General features: G+C 41.0%; 1 protein-coding gene across 3 annotated transcripts in view; it reads left to right on the top strand.

Moving 5' to 3' along the window:
• ATP8A2 (ATPase phospholipid transporting 8A2) overlaps positions 1-17483 on the top strand; it is a 335578-nt gene that overhangs the window by 283706 nt on the left and 34389 nt on the right. For all 3 annotated transcript variants that reach the window (XM_061374620.1, XM_061374621.1, XM_061374622.1), the window contains one exon: positions 14609-14697. In XM_061374620.1, the coding sequence (XP_061230604.1) occupies positions 14609-14697 (89 nt within the window). The remainder of the gene's footprint in view (positions 1-14608; positions 14698-17483) is intronic.

The raw sequence follows: 17483 nt of genomic DNA, 5'->3' as shown, positions 1-17483 counted from the left end.
CTGGCGCTCTGGTAAAATATTCTTTAAGAAGCTTTAGATAACACGTCTGCATTGAGTTACTTTCTCCCTTTCACTTCTTGATCGAAATGCTCATTGCTTTATCATTAGTTTACTTGTCTGTTAAGAAGTACTAAAAGTTTTGAAGAACTCTTGCAATGGATTTAAGTATCACTGAGACCAGTGGCTACCATGCCTTGCTGTGAGTGGAGTTAGGCTTTCCAGCAGTCTGGATCTCACTTGAGTGTCATCACCTGAAGGTTGAACACAAATTTATTAGACTACAAAATTTAGCGTGAGAGCAACGGAAGAGTGAGTTTTAGAAGGCAGAGGAAGCAGAGTGGATCTGGGGTATATGAGTAAGATGATGAGTTAGCGATCAGTGCAGTGTCAACGGGGTTGGGCCCCTCACTGTTATCATCCTCTCGAACTTGCCCAATTGATTTCATTTAATGATAGAGAAAAAATGTTTTATACCTGGTGCTCTCAGTATCTGCTTTATCTGCAGCCTTCAGCTGCTGCAATCCAAATAATGCATATTTGGTTCCAGTATAAGTATCTAGCCTACTGTCTTGGCTGTGACAGTGCCCAGTGGCAGATGATAAGGAAGAGTATAAGAACAGAAAAGGTACCATATATTGGTGCTACTGTGGTGTTGTCAGTCTCCAAGCTCTACGCAGCTCAGGGATTTCAACACTGAGAAACAATACTTTTGTATTTATTAAACCTCAGGGTGTTTTTTTTTTCTGTTTTGTTTTGTTTTTTGTTTGGGGTTTTCTGTGGTGTTTTGGTTTTTTACAGGAAGCAGTGTAATTTTATGTTCAATTTAAAGTTTTCAAGTAATATGATCGCTGTGGTCCACCTGCACACAACCTATGCTATATATGTGAAAGCATGTTGCCTCTAACTGGTTTTGAACCTGCCACTGGCTGTCTGATCTGGTGTCCTCAGTCTTTGTACTGGAAGAGGAAAGGACCATTTGTTCTTTTTACCTGCTTTCTGCATTCTTGTCGTTGCAGGCCTCTATATAGTATCTCTCTCCTCCATGACCCTAAACAGGAAAGTCATCACATTAGTCATTGCTCACAGTGAAACCATGCCATACTCTGATTATTTTTGTTGCTTTCTTCTCAACCTTTTTAAATTCTCCTCTTTGGAATGAAGGGAGCATGTAGATGAGGCTCAGGGTCATTCATTGTTTGGGGAGTTTTTTTGGCTTTTTTTTTTTAATACCAGCAAAATGTTCAGGCTGCTTCTGTCCCACTCCTAATAAATGCTAACAGCCATTTGCTTTGCTGGACTGATGGTTAACAGGGTTTCATCCTTAGGCCTTCAGTTAACTATTACTACTGTAATTTTTCCCCATGTCTATTGCTTTTCACTTAAACATCGAATTTTATTTTAATGCAAAAAAAATCCTTTTGTCATTTTTCCTGGTTCATTTTTATTGGTTTATGTGCTCAACTGGGAGATGATACCCTCTCAAACTATTGCCTTACTATGTAGCCCTTTCTTAGACTATCTATGAATATCTTGGTTGGCACAAAGCATAGCACAGTTGTCTGTAGGATTCCCCTGATGATCTTACTAAATCTCGCTATCTTATTACGATCCTTATATAAGGAAGGAATTCTTGACTATGAGAGTGGTGAAGCACTGGAACAGATTGCCCAGAGAAGCTGTGGCGCCCCATCCCTGGAAGTATTCAAGGCCAGGTTGGACAAGGCTTTAAACCTTGTCTAGTGGAAGGTGTCCCTGCCTGTGGCAGGGGGTTTGGAACTAGATGGGCTTTAAGGTCCTTTCCAACCCAAACTATTCTATGCTTCTGTAATCTTTCTCCATTAAGAGCACTGTATTTGTAGTACTGCTGTTGGCTTTGTGTTATCTAACTGGTTACTCTCCTGTGCAAGGACCTTTCCCACTTACCCTGTCGTACCTTGTTTTCTGAAGCTCTGATAAAGGATTTGATTAAGCCAGACTAAGGAGAATTTGCAGATCTGAACAAACAGAGGTTATCTGGTGAGAAAGTCTGTTGACTCAGACAAAAGAGATAGTTTGTGCAGAGTGCTATGCTGTGACTGGAATTTTTCATCTAATCCTCCAGTTCAGGCACAGCAACAGGGTGTTGGGTGCTCCCTGGAGGAACATTGTGCCTCTGGCATTCTACCTACCAAGAAAATTGCTGGTGGAGCTAGCTTCACCTACCCTTGGCCCAAAACCGCTGTGTGATGTAGAGAAAGCTGCCTTAATTGCTACGAATGTTGGATTTTCGTACCTACAACATGAGAAGTAAGATTTCCTATATCATGGGTGCTCAAACTAGTAGTCAGCACAGTTCTTGCTGGAGAGCCCTGGGAAATGCAAAATATTGCAAATATTTGATCTACTTCTACTTGAACATCAGTGTGACCCATGCTTCAAAGTCACTTAAGTGTTCTTGAAAAATACCACAACCATTAGTAAACAGCCTGCATGGGGCTGGTCACTGTGACTGCTGGTCAGATATCTGCATGGGGAGAAAGGGAGGTCCCCACCATCATCCTAGGTAAACCGTCAGAGTCCCTAAATGGAGGAAAACAATGGCTTAAAGGAAAAGATTGATGGCAAACTTCTTAAAAATGCCACTTGCCTCTGATACTCGAAGACTTGAAAGACTTTGGAGTTTGCTTCCAGTGTCACTAATACAGCTTTGGAAAATCTCAATGCTGTTTTCAGGTTAATTCTAAAATTACTGATTTTCACTTAGTGTACCTTGCAGGTTTTAAATAGCATATCACCAACCACCTTTTTCACTAGCCAGGCAGAAACTATTTTAAAACTGTTCATGATGATATGCTGCTGACATGATTTTAAAGAGCCAACCGTATGGGAGCGTTCCTTTTAAAACTAGACACAACATGGCATTGTAGGTTTTTTTGCACACAGAAGAAAATAAACCAGGTCAAAATAGGTCAAACTTCAGCCGTCCAGTGTGGAGAGCATCTATTTTAAGTGGAAGATGAGAAATGAAATAGTAACTGTTACCCTGAAATAAAAAATGGGGCTGTTTATGTATTTAATTGGTCGGGGTTTGTAACGGGGCTTTGAATTCTGCTGCTGTCAGATCTTGTGTTGCTGCTGTCAATCACAGGTTTTTCTCTTTTTTAAAAGGCTCATGGTAAATTTATCTTGGATAGTTTCTTAGCAGGTGTTTCCTTGACATTACAAATACTCTAAATGAGAACCGTGCTCCACGTCCGGAGTTCTCAGCTGAAATCACACGGCGGCCTGACACGGGCACCGGTCTGTTTACCCATCTGCGGCCACGCTGACAGCAGGCGCTGGCGGGTCCCTGCCGCAGCCCAGCCTGGACGCAGAACAGATGTTGGGGATTAGGGGGAAGGATTCGGGGAGGCTTTTGGGCTGTGGGATCGCGGAAGTAATTCATTGTGGAGATGCAGACAAGGCCTGCTGGACCTGTGCTGAGGAGTCAGCTGAAATGGGTCTCGGCAGACTTGAGTATCCGAATTAAAACCAAATGTTCCCCTGGTACCTTGTAATTAAAGGGAAAGCATAAATCAGTGTAATAAAATAAAGTCAGTGCACCAAATGATATCGTACTGTTACAGTGTCATTCCCAGCAAAGGAGTTGACAATATAGGTGTCTTAAAAATAGTGCTACCCCATATGCTATGGCTGGAAAGGCTGCCTGATCTGCCTTGCTCCGAAGAGGTGTGGGAGCAGGAGGCAGCTGGGTTTACTGCCCTGGAACTGGGCATCCATCAGAGCATCTTCCCCTTGGACAAGTACTTGTAGTCATTTTGTCGTTTTGTCGATGTTTTATGATTAAGATAATGTTTCCTGTGGGACTGTCTGTCTTCAGTGTTAGGCATGCCTCTGACTCTTGTGTTTTAAATAACTTATGCTCAGAAATCAGCCATCTATGGGAAAACAGGGGTGGTACAAGTTGACCTAGGACAGAAGGTATAGAGCTGCCATAGTACTAGGTGTCCCCTGCTGACTCCATTGATCTGAGTTGAAATGTAGTCATGTTAAAATAACCTGAAGTCTTTAAGGCCAAGAGAGATAGTATGACAGTAAAGAAAACCTTGAGCTAACTTCATGCAGAATATGCTTTAAAACATAACCACGGAGTAAAGATAAAACCTCAGGTGAATATGTAGCGACTGAGCTAGTGAACTCCTCTTCCTGAAGAATTAGAGCATGGGGAAGAAATGACGGTTATCTAATGCAAGTCAACCGTTGCTATAATGGATTAAGAACAGATGAAGATCTATAAAATTGAGTTTACAGGACACAGTTTTGCAGAATGCAGAGCCCTCTCTGGGGAAGTGATGGACTTTCAGCTGCTATTGACTTTGGTAAGAATCCAACCTGCTTATTGATTTATAAGCCTATAGTCCAACTTGAAAAACTGGAAAACATCTACTTCTCTGAGACTTTCAGTTAGTTACTAGATCTAATTCATGCTATGTGGTTATACGCCATTTTCTGGAATTCTTGAGCTATTAAGGAATCTACAAAATGTAAGGCACAGCAAATCGGTGTCTCAGCATATCAGAAAATAAGTTAAAAACAAAGTGTCTGAAACCAAAGTGATTTCTGGTTGCGGGTTTCAGTGCAGCAGCTCACTGAAAGCAGCAAACCATGTGCAGAGTTGCAGTACTTTGACAAGCTGCAAGTGCAGGTGTCTGCATGCCCATCTAAACCGCTAGCTCAGGGCTCTGGAGAGCAGCAGTCTTGCTAAAGTCAATTTATTTGCCAGATGTGGGGACAATGTGCAGAATCCTGAACTATTGATGAGAGTTCTGCCACTGGCCACTCCAGCTCTTTGTACATGGTGCAGACCTTCAGTTTTGATCAGCAGCTTCAATTAGAGAACAAAATTGTTTAAATGGCTCAGGTGAGTGGATTAGATATGTGATTATGCTTACCTGAAGTATTTAATAACGTATCTTAGTTAATATGGTTGATGTTTTCTTTTTAATCCACTTCCTTAAGATGGTTCAATTATGTGACATGAAGGAAGTATTACATGATATTAACATTAAAAAAGTGCTATTTTTAATATACTACTTAAATGGTTGTTTAAAAAATTATTTTCAAAACACTTCAGTGAGGTTGACTATGTTTTGTTTGTGTTTTGTGAGTTATTGTTTCAGATTTACTTTGTTCTCTCTGTCCATGCTTCTGTTAATTTGAGGGGGAAGAACAGGAAAACTGTAAAGATTTAAAGAAAAAAAATAGCTGTTAAGAGTGACTTTGCTTTCATACTGGGAATCCCACTTCGACAAATATTTCACTTGTGCTCAGGGAAGTTACAGCACCATGGCAGGTCACCACCCATCAGCAGAGTAGATCCGTGGTACTGCTCTTTCACATCCACCAATGTGAGTTCATCATAAACTGAAATACAGAAGAAGATTTTATTGTGTTGCACAACTGTCTAATTGGAGACATCTCAGAAAACTCAAACTATCTTACAACTTTTTTGGAGCAGATTCTCCAGGAAGGCATGCTAAGGCACATGAAAAACAACAAGGAGCTTGGTGACAGCCAGCATGGTTTCACTAAGGGGAAATCCTGCCTGACCAATTTGGTGGCCTTCTATGATGGGGCTACAGGATTGATGGACAGGGGTAGAGCAGCTGATGTCATCTACCTGGACTTGTGCAAAGCGTTTGACACTGTCCCACACGACATCCTTGTCTCTAAACTGGAGAGACATCAATTTGATAGGTGGACCACTCGGTGAATAAAGAACTGGCTGGATAGCCGCACGCAAAGAGTTGTGGTCAATGACTTAATGTCCAGCTGGAGACCAGTAACAAGTGGTGTCCCTCAGGGGACAGTGTTGGGACCAGTCTTGTTCAACATCTTCATCGCTAACATGGACAGTGGGATTGAGTGCGCCCTCAGCAAGTTTGCTGATGACACCAAGCTGTGTGGTTTGGTTGATACGCTGGAGGGGAGGAATGCCATCCAGAGGGACCTTGACACGCTTGTGAGGTTGCCTGATGCCAACCTCATGAAGTTTAACCATGCCAAGTGCAAGGTCCTACACCTGGGTCGGAGCAATCCCAGACACAGCTACAGGCTGGGCAGAGAAGAGATTCAGAGAAGCCCTGCAGAGAAGGACTTGGGGGTGCTGGTTGATGAGAAAATGAACATGAGCTGGCTTCAGTGTGTGCTTGCAGCCCAGAAAGCCAACTGTATCCTGGGCTGCATCAAAAGGAGTGTGACCAGCAGGTCGAAGGAGGTGATCCTGCCCCTCTACTCTGCTCTTGTGAGACCTCATTTGAAGTATTGTGTGTAGTTCTGGTGTCCTCAACATAAAAAGGACATGGAACTGTTGGAACGAGTCCAGAGGAGGGCCACGAGAATGATCAGGGGACTGGAGCACCTCCTGTATCACAGTATCACAGTATGTTAGAGATTGGAAGGGACCTCAAAAGATCATCTAGTCCAATCCCCCTGCCAAAGCAGGAACGCCTAGATAAGGTTACACAGGAACGTGTCCAGGCGGGTTTTGAATGTCTCCAAAGAAGGAGATTCCACAACCTCCCTGGGCAGCCTGTTCCAGTGTTCTGTCACCTATGAAGATAGGCTGAGAAAGCTGGGGCTGTTCAGCCTGGAGAAGAGAAGGCTGCACAGAGACCTCATAGCAGCCTTCCAGTATCTGAAGGGGGGCTATAGGGATGCTGGGGAGGGACTCTTCATTAGGGATCATAGTGATAGGACAAGGGGTAATGGGTTCAAACTTAAACAGGGGAAGTTTAGATTGGATATAAGGAAGAAGTTATTTCCTGTTAGGGTGGTGAGGCACTGGAATGGGTTGCCCAGGGAGGTTGTGAATGCTCCATCCCTGGCAGTGTTCAAGGCCAGGATGGACGAGGCCTTGGGTGATATGGGTTAGAGCGAGGTGTCCCTGCCCATGGCAGGGGGGTTGGAACTTGATGATCTTAAGGTCCTTTCCAACCCTAACTATTCTATGGTTCTGTGAGTTGGAGTAGTATCACCTGACTCAGGTGAGGAAAAGTAAATCTTGGATACCATCAATAGTGTCCCCTGCTTCAGGTTTTTTTTTATGGTGTTCATGGTCCACAAGAACAAGTGTAAAGGGAGGAATTTCTTTTATTCAGTAATTTTAATTTGGGGGGGGGGGGAGCTCAGAGTAATATAGATCTTTTATCATTTTTTATTTTTTTAGCCAGGACAAATAATTAGCACCTTGTACCATTTACATGAAGATTTATGTAGGCATTTCATGCACTTTAAGGAGAAGGTTAATCAGATCTATTGGATAATCTGGTTAATCAGATCTGTGCTTTCTAGCAAATTTTTAGGAATCCACTTATATCCATTTGGAGCATGATCTTACTACTAATTTTTAACCATCAGTTCTCTCCAAATGACTTTGGGGAAACATTCCTTTACATTTCTTGTTGAGCTTCATGTAACCAGTAATGAAAAAGAAATTATAAGCTGCGTGAATTTGCTTCAGAATTTACACTGTCAGTGAACCATGAAATCAAATTAAAACATCATCTGATTAATTTTCTTAATTCTCTGCTATCAGACTAATAATGGCAAGTAAGATGGGCAGGCTCCTTGTTTAATTGGTAGTGTTGTATGCTAATTAAGTAACGAGACATAGTATTTGTTTCTCAGACTAGGCTGCATATGTAGAATATACATTTAGTTAACAGAAAACAGAGCTTAGTAACACCCTTTGGGACACATTTGGCCATAGATATATTAATTTATGTATCAAATATTAATTTCTGTAAATTACATTAAGAACTAGAATAAAAATTGGTTGCTAATTTGCTGTTTTACTCCATTATGGAAAGCAAGTTCCTAAGAAGACAATAAAAGGAAGTAGAAAATATGAGGATTTCACTGTGCTTCTGTGGGGTTACAGCTCTTAACTAGTTTCTCTACAACTGCAGTAGTGTATGTGAAGTTGGATTGGAGGGGATGGTTATTTGTTGGCTTGATTTCTCCCCCTGACACTCATTTCTTGGTTAGTAGCTTTGTATTGCAAATTCCTGGATTTTTCTAGAAGAACTTCATGTGATTTGTCTTTTTTGAGCTATTACTGTATTTTTCTGGGGTATTTTTGTACTTTAGTTAGTATTTTCATGCTTTTTTTTAACTATTGCAACTAGCAGCTTCTGTAATGTGAAGCTTCTTGCTGGAGACCGGTATCTTAAAATATTTTGGGTTCTACCAGGAATGCGAGTATATGTTTTTGTGATATTGTGTTGGCTTTTTTTTCTTCCTTCTCAAAGTCCTATGCCTGTTGTGTCTCTCTACATTTAAATCCAGGTATTATGTTAAAATTACCAATAGGCTTGATAACTATGTCATGGAAGCTAGACAATGGATAAATTTCTTACTCTAGACTTCCATATGGTTTTAAGTATGACTGACAAAATTAAGGAAAATGGGTAAAGTATCTGAGAGAGGTATCTGATTTTCTTTCTTTCCTCCTTCTACTGCTCTCAAGGGAATATGGCTGTATGAGTGGAGACTGGGAGAGGGAGGAAATAGGTTTGAGACTGGACCAATGTGTCATTGTGTTAAATCCAGCCAGCCAGTGAGGTCATTGTTTTCATCTGAGTCATTTTTAAATGAAAACTCTTACATTATGGAAAACATTGCACGTCTTTATTTCAGACATGGAAATATCCAGCTAACCTTTCAGTGGTAGAGCTCCACTGATTTCATTTGAGGTACTCCTGACTCCCAGTGGTGTAAGCAGGAGGGGGAATCAAATGCTTCTGCCTCATTCTTTAACTCTGTGCCAATAACCCAAAGGGGTTATTCTTTAGGCACATTTCCAGCCAAGATGCTTGTTGAAGAGGGAACTGGTAAACCTGTTGATCACACCTGTCAGCCCTGAAACTAGTAAATCTGTCAGCCTGGAGCTGGTACAGTTATACTGGGGGAAAAATTTCTTAAGCTTTTTCATAAAATAGCCTCTACTCATTTGGAGGGTAGATTATGTTCCAGTGTGCACAGGGAAAGTCCTTGAGAATGCATTCTTGGATATTTATTATATTTCATACTTGGGCTCCAGTAGGCTCAGGCTGTGTAGTATGATTTAACTGAGGGACTTGGGCAGTCTTCCCAGCTCTGCAATTGATTTGTGTGACCATGAGTGAGCCCTAGCATCCCTTTGTGCTGGGATTTTAATGTAGATGATCTTTAAGGGAGGTCTGTTATTTGTAGCGCTTTAAGGGTCTTATATAATGCAATAATTATAACAGAATTTGTATTATAGGCTGTAGAATAGCATGGAGTGGAGATACTGATCATTCCAAGTAAGCTAATAGAAGCAGCAGGAGGTTTTGACTGAATCTAACAAATGCCATTTTATCATGTAAAGTGGGAGAAAGCCATTGCTAGTTTCAGAATAACTTAAGAAAAACTCATTGCTCTATGACACAAAATCTTCCTGTTGTTGCATGGCACGTGCTTACACATGTTAGTAAGTGGCAAGTCCGATGTCTCCTTAAGATCTGTCCAGCCACTTGGTTAATAAGGATTTAATATTTTTGCTCTTTCAAGATTGTACTTCCAGGTCTTTTGTAAGAAGAAAATTACTCAGTGCCCGGAAAAATTCAGTCTTAAGATGACCCAGAACATGCAGAGGGTGCAGAGTGCAGCCCTCTAAAGGAAAAGATGGCTGGGTAATCATCTGCAAACTGTGTAAATGTATCACATATTTGCTGGGGAGTTTGCACAGTGATACTGTTTATCATCTGTGATATTTTTTTCATGCATAGAACCTGTTCCTTTTGCTACTGAAGCCAGGCTCCAAATTCAAGCTCATGAAAAGCATTAAAAATAAAACTGCAGCAAAGATGTCTAAGCTGTAATATCACTAAAAGTGCAATAATTTCAAGGTTGGGGCAGAGTGTGTTTTATTTCCTACTGAAAATATTTCCTAGACCTTTAAAGCAGTTTCTGAATCAGCCCTATTGAATCTACAGAGCAAATGAAAGGCAATTTTTTCTCAGGAACCCAATAGTTTCCAAACTAGGAGCATTGCTGTAATGTGTCCCAGTGTTGATGCCTGAGTTTCTCATGGCAATTCATATATATTTGTCCATACCCCATGCCATCAGGTGAGGCATTGTTTGGCCAAGCTAGCAGCACCCTGTCAACAGTGGGGAAATGGCTGAGACCAAGACCCTAGGAGTAGCACCTCAGAGTGATGGACTGAGACAGGCTTTGAGGAAAACTGTCCTCACCGAATAACAGACATGCTTCTAAGTGATTTGCCTAACATGGGATTGGAGCAGTGACCAACAGGAATTACTCCACCCCAGCTTTAGCCCTTCTCAAGTGGTGGGCTCAGAGCAAGCCACTGGTCTAGAACTGATGGAGGAGAGATACTGGCAGAGATGTGCATCTCAGTTGACCTTTAGGTGAGGTTAACTGCCTGCTGGTGATGTGCTGCTTTCTGCTTTGGTTATTGAGGCAGACCAGCAGGGCCAAGGCTCCTACAGTCACTCTTGCAGTGTCATAGGTGTCTAGATCAATAGTATCTCAGTGCTGGCAGTGAATATTTGTTGCGCTGTTATCTTATGTGAATCACTGGCAATAATTATGCGTCATCCTCTCTCCTCCTTTCCCAAGTGTTGCCAAAGGTAATGCCCTACTGTCAGCCATGGGGTTTGACTAGTAAGGACTAAAGTGAGTATCTGACTGTGCTCACCTGACTGCAGGTTAGACATGGATCTGTAGTGTATAAAGCTGGCAGTGAATTAATGTGAAACCATAACTGGGCAGTTTAATGGGTCCTTATGTATGCTTTGTGGAGAAAGCTGTGATCAGGATCCAGGCACACTTTCAGTAATTGTTTTTGTCACACCGTAACTATAAAGCCAGCTGTTTCTATCATGATCTTATGCTTTTGTTGACCAAGTTTCCTCAGAGAATATTTGAGAAAATGAAGAAAGCTTTTGTCATTCAAAATATGAATTTAAATTTTGTCTCACCTTTCTTGAATAGGATGATTGAGACACGTGTTTGGTTATCATTTACGAGTCCCCAGTTGCTGTCTAACCATGCTGTGGTAAGAATACCAAAAGAGTGGTTGTCCGACTTCCCATTCCTTTCTTCGCCTTGTTCTTCTGGGAAGTTGCTATCGAAAATGGTGGCACCATGGTGGAACAGTAGAGCTATGAATGATGCTTATTTGCATCTTAAGAAAGAATAGTAAAATGGAGGAAAAAGGTTGAAATGTATTCCATATTGCAATTTCAGGGGGTTTTTGAAACAATTTATTCTCTCTGTGATGCACCTTTGTACAGCATGTCCTTGATTTAAAACAAAAAACATTCCCCCCAAAACCAAGCCAACAAGAATAAACCCTTGCAAAAGCAGTCTACAGGAGATTAAAGGTACTGAGACCTCAACTGTTTGCTCTTCAGTTGTAAAATAATTGGAGCTAAGTTTTTCTTTCTTTTCTTGTTCCCATCTTTTTAACAAATGTTATCACTCCTTTAAAATGAGTGATTGTACTGTGGCAGCCTCATCAGTGCTTGCAAAGGGGTCTACTGATGGCAGCAGATTAAGCTGCGATGTCTTCAGCAGGAAGACTTGCATTAGTCTCAAGTGGGTTTGGGGTGCCATGTGATTAATGGTTTCTGGTAGTTAGCTTTGGATGTGCTAGTCACTAATGTTTACATCAGCAGACAGAAGAAAAATGACTCAGTTGCATATCGTGGAGCCTGTGTGATGACAGAGCTGGTCAAATTTTGGATTTGTTTAAAAAACAAAGTATTTCTACTCCTCCTTTCTGTGACCTTCTTAAAAGGGAAAAATAAATATGGTGGTGATTCCTGTGTAGTAGTTCTGCTTTTCTTATCTGGGAGAGATAGTTGATAGTTGAAGGTTGTTATCCATTGAGACTGGGTATGGAAATGCCGTGTTTCACTGTAGATATATTGCAGTACTGTCTTTACGGCTGTCATGAGTAGCTGAACAACTGGAATGGAGCATAGCAACAGCCATGAAGCCTGAGAAAGGTTTTGTTGTGTTGTACAAGTGTTCCTACTATAACTTCTGTTCATAAACCAACCCTCTATCCCATGGGTTGGCAATACCCTGAAAATGCTGTCTTTGGATGTCACCAGAACAATATTAGGTGGGTTCCAGTGAATCCTCTGCTGAGGATCTCCCGTCCTGTGAGCAGATGGTGTAACCTTGCCAGAGGAGGCAGAGTTCAGAGACAGAGCTGTGCATGCAAGACAAACCAGTTCACTGTCATGCAGGATAGCAGTCTTATCACTCCAAAGGGAAACTAGAGATGAGTGGGAAGGAAACCTTCCTTATGAGCTGAGGAATGGAGTAAAATCTTGGGAAGGGTTGTGTAGAAAAAGGCTTGCCAGTAGTAAAGTTAATATCTGGCAGGGTTCAGATGAGATTAATACTTCTGCTGTTAATGATGCAGGTTTTGGACAGAATAATACTTGAAAAAAATGCAGAATTGCAGGCAAAAAGGATGTGGTTTGAGGGGTGGGTTTGGGGGTTTTTTGGGGTGTTGAACTTAACATGTGGGATGTCCAAATTCGCAGCCATCAAGATGTCAATGTTTCTAGCAACAATAATAGCATTTAAAATTCTGTTGAGCACATAACTCTGTTCTGCGCTTTCCAAGTGTGTCAAGTTGCTTTCAGCTACAAAGGCAAAACATGGAACATAAAATATTTGAAGCAAAAATAGCATAAAATAGCATATAGAATCATACAGCCCCTTTTAGCCTTTATTAGCACAGACAATGGAAGGGTGGTCACTGGAAATGCTGGTGTGATTAGACTCCTAGCACTTGCAGGGTCACAGCCAAAGAAAAGCAAAGCATGAGGATAAATCTCATTATGTTTTGCCACTGTGTTATTACAGTTCAGGTTTTTGGCTAACAATAAGGTTATGATTTCCCTCTTACTCCTGAACATCCTTTTCCTTAAATAAGCATAGATCAAAACTGCCTATATGCTTCTGGCATTCTCATGTGAAAGTAGGCATGAGGGCTCACAAATAACTGAGAGCTGATCCCGGGGCTGGAATGTGTTTGCTTACTGTCTGGGTGGGTGGCAAAGTATCCATAAATGTTTTAGCACAGTCTAGCTTGCTCTTGTTTTCAGTACAAGATTTATCACTGATCAGTCAGTCCAGCAACAGTGTGGAGGATTTAATATTCAAAAGTGAAAAATGCTTTTGGAAGTACTCACTACTTGGCAGTCCAAGGGCAAGTTGCCACTAAATATGGCTGAGTTGTGAGGTGGACAATTTAGACAGAGATTGACAGTGGGAAAAGGCGTTGGGTCCTGCTGATGGGCATCCTGTCCATGCAATGTGATGGGTTTTCTCAGTTTTAAAGCTTTGCTGTGGTGAGTAATGGAAGTTCCTTCTGTTGTGACCAACCACAGAAGGGTATAATTAGAAATTTTGTGTTCTCACAACTTATTTCAAAGGCTAGTAGATATTTTGTATGGTTCCATGTTCTGTAGCTCAACTTTGTGAAATATCCTGACACTTCAGCATTGCAGGCTGCTGCTCTCTTGTGTGATAACAACAGAGGCACAGCTGAGCCAGTCAAGCCTATGTTACACTGGGAAGGCAGCTGCTGTAGTGTGGTGTCCGTGGGTATAGGCCTCCCTGCCTTCAGCAATGTTGCACATGAGCATTGGTATACGTGTGGGCATTGTAGGTGGCGCATAAAACCCTGAGAAGTAAAGGTTTTGGGGAAGGAATATGGCAGGGATGTGGCAAGCGGTGGTGAGGTCATCTCAAGTCTTCTATGTAGCAAATCCAGGCCTCACCATTAATTTATCTGTAAAAGATTCCAATGACCTAAAATCGAATTTCTGCAAATAGTGCTGTATTTCAATTTTGTTACATAACTACGTGTGTATGCTGAGATTTGCAGGGTTTCCAGATATCTCCCTTCTCAGATCCTATCAGGCTTTTCCTTCGAGCTTTACAACAATGAGAAAAACACAAATATAAACTTTGAGCTCTTTGCTTGTAAAAAAAGCCATTTGTGGGACAGGAGTGAGTGTTTCCCACCCTGAATTGAGACAGCAGTAGTTTGAACAGGAAGTGCTCTATTTAAATGGAATATGACAAACATTTCAGTGAAAAATGTAATTTTTCTTCCATGTCAGTTTGATGCTGCTCAGAGATCTAGAGCAGTGGGTAGAAAGAGAGTAAACAAAAGGCACAAAAGATGCACAAAAGTGCAAACTAAATATACTTATGGTGCTCTTCATGAGTGAAAATGTATCTGTCTAGATCCACAAATTAGTATCAGTGGAGGATTTAATTGAAACACTTGGTTTCTTTGAAAATTTCTATGTAATTTGAGATCATAAGGCATGATTGCAATGAGAAATGTCATTGCTATTTGTTAATTATAGGCCTATTTTCTGTTAAGGGCTGATGAGACTTCCCACCACTACCAAATTTCAACATCACCCAGATAATGGATGTAGTACCTGTTTCATGCCATCATGCTACCTTTTTGCTAGTAAACAACCACTTAACATGTCATGGCTTGAAAATACTCATGATTTATTTGTTTGTTTCCTCACAGGCTGGAATGGTGTTGAGATGTGGATACTTCTGGTTTGGCTTGTTTCTTGTGCCCACTGCATGCCTTGTTAAAGACGTGGCATGGACAGCGTAAGTCTTGAACAGTCCTCTTGGTATTACAGGAATTATTCTGTATGCGTATGTTGTTCAGTCCAGTATAAAGCTTTCCAGTGAAAGCAAAACAATGATACTCCTTTGGGATATCTCTGAGCAAAGCCAAGTGGAAACAATTTCTCACCTGCCAGTGCAACCAGCAATGTGAGAGAGTGAGTAGTTAGTCCTGAATCTGAAGGAGGCAGCCTTGCTGGAGTAATGAAGGTGTGTCATCATAGTATTATTTGTGTAGTCTGCCCTTTTGTTAAAGGCAAATTTAAATCAGACATCAGAGACTTCTTATTACTAAAAAGGAACAAATAATTTGTTCAATTTGACTGAGGTTAGGTAGTAAACTCTAATCCATACCCAGTAAGCTCCCACTTGTTTCTCAGCTGCTCTTTAGGTTTTCCTTCCACAGTGGGTCTTCCAAGACTTAACTGAGAGAAGAGCAGTGCTCTGCACTCTGTGTCTGAACATTCCTTCCCTGCCCAGAGAGGAGGAACAACCCTTGTGAAATACAAGCCTCTGTAATCCTGTTCTCTCAAAACTCTGTGGTTTCCAAGCATTGCAGAAGGCAAACAATTTCACGAACTTTGATTTAAAGAGAATCAACGTACCGTCTGTACCATTGCAATTTGAAATGCAGAAGTGATGTTTTCATTTAGAATTTCTAGTGGTTTATTCAGCTTGCTTTTAAGTGTCTTAGACACCAAAAGCTTTCATCCTTTCCCATGGAAAGCTATGTTACAACCAAGGAGGTTTTACTGCATGGGTATGTAATAACCTGGTGCAAGGAGGATCCAGGGCTTTCCAGCTCTGGGGCAGAAAGGCAGATCCTAGCTGGAGTGAAGAGGGGAATATAGGTTAGTTTGTCACTTGACACAAAGGCTAAAAGTGAAAGCATCATAATGTGTAACTCTGCTCCAGGGATGAGCTGTCAGTCAGCCAAGGAAGATTCTTAGAATCATAGAATCATGTAGGTTGGAAAAGACCTTTCAGATTGAGTCCAGCTGTAAACCTAACTCTGCCAAGTCCACCAGCCTTCTTTACTAAGAAATGCAGAAAGTACTGAAAAAACTAGAAACTTTCCTGGAGACAGCCATGTTTCTAACACCGGCATAAAAGGGTAAGTCAGCTCACATCCATATAACTGAAAGTCTTTTTCTCCTGTGGGGTTGATAGCACAGCTGCATGAAACTGGTAGTAGACAAATCTGCCAATCATAAAGTACTTCTTAAATGTTTTCCTATTTTCTTCCTCAGCTTAATTTTCAAGAGCTATATTGCTAAAATTAAAAGTAGGTATCATAATGTAAGATTTCTGTTCAAGCCAAACAGTGATTTAATAGTCCAGTGCACCAGAGGGTTTTTTGTTACACTCATCTTACTTCTCCAATTGAAAAATACCCTAAAATTTTATAGCTGAGGCCAAAATGTTTAAATTGAGATTCTTGGTTATGTCTATGACCTGCCTCTAAAAGCTCTGATAAAAAGAAATGAATCTTAGAATTAATTTAATATATCAGGCCCTGCTCTTGTGTCCGGCATTATTTAAAATTGCCTGCTTAGTAAGTGGGACTACTTTTGTGATTAAAGCTAAATAGGAGCTGGACTGTTTGCAGCATCAGGGATCAAATATATATTTAGTGTCTGAGGTTGTACCTTATCTTTTGAAATGTTTTCATGATAGCTGGCTGTCCTGAAGTTGTCCTCTGTTCTTATCAGTTCTTGGCAAGAATAACTTGAAAATTGTAAAACAGGCCAGACCAAGGCAGGCTCATCCTCAGCTATTACTCATTTAAAGCTCTGTTACTGACTCAGCCTGTTCTTTAATATTTCTTAGAGAAATATCAGCAACATAATCCTTCCAGTGGTTCAGACCAAGAATGCACAGAGATTGTGAAGCTCTCAAGACAAACACGCATGATTGATATACTAGATATTTTCCCAACAGATTTTAAACAGGAGGCTCCTATCAACATTAAGCAAAAAAAATCTGTTCTCTGAGCAGGACTTCTGTTTGGGTTTTTTTAACCTATCACTGAAAAATTAATACCATTAACATTTTAACTAGGATAAATGAAATGACACAGCTATCAGCACTGCCATATGGAAGGAGTAAAGGTCTGTTTCCTTTCCAAGGGGCTTGCCATTCAAAACTTGAGCCCAAGGCCTCTGGAAATCAGCCGGCACATTTCTACAGCAGCGGTTACACCACATTGCTGTCTGTAATTCAGCAGAATCTCAGAATCTGGTTTGGCCATAAAATTCCGGCAGCTCTGACTTCTCATGGACATGGAATTATCCCTTTCAATTTCTTTTGGACATGAAGCGCGTGTCTCCAGAAAGAGCATCCATGTCCAAAAGGTACATGCCTAATTTCAGTACAAAATACTGCCAGAGAAGCATAAATAGAGTACAGAGTTCTTGTCTGGAAGAAGGTCAAAAGGGATAAGAAAGTGTGTTTCAAACCCATATGAATCTTTGTTTCTAAACTGCTGTGATGCATCTGCTATCAAAACGTAATGCTGGAAGCAAGAGCTAGTTTTACATGTTCCCTTTGTTACACAGGCTGCAGCTGTCAACACACCTTTTATCTCCCACGTTCCCTGCAGCAACAGGCTTTTTGCTTCTTTTTTCCTTTAAGTGAATCAAGGAAATGTGGAAAAGTCTCTTTTAAAAGAGAAGGAAGCTTATTATTAATACTTGGCTGCACTACCACATTGTTAACTTTGGTCCACTACCCTGAATTCAGTGGCTTGGTTTGGATTTGATTTTTGC

This window comes from Neopsephotus bourkii, unplaced genomic scaffold (assembly GCF_033783945.1).
Source record: "Neopsephotus bourkii isolate Nb327-2 ecotype Australia unplaced genomic scaffold, CSIRO-AGI_Nbou_v1 NB_1638, whole genome shotgun sequence".
NCBI classification, from domain to species: Eukaryota; Metazoa; Chordata; class Aves; order Psittaciformes; family Psittacidae; genus Neopsephotus; species Neopsephotus bourkii.
This window is presented reverse-complemented; position numbering and strand designations above follow the sequence as displayed.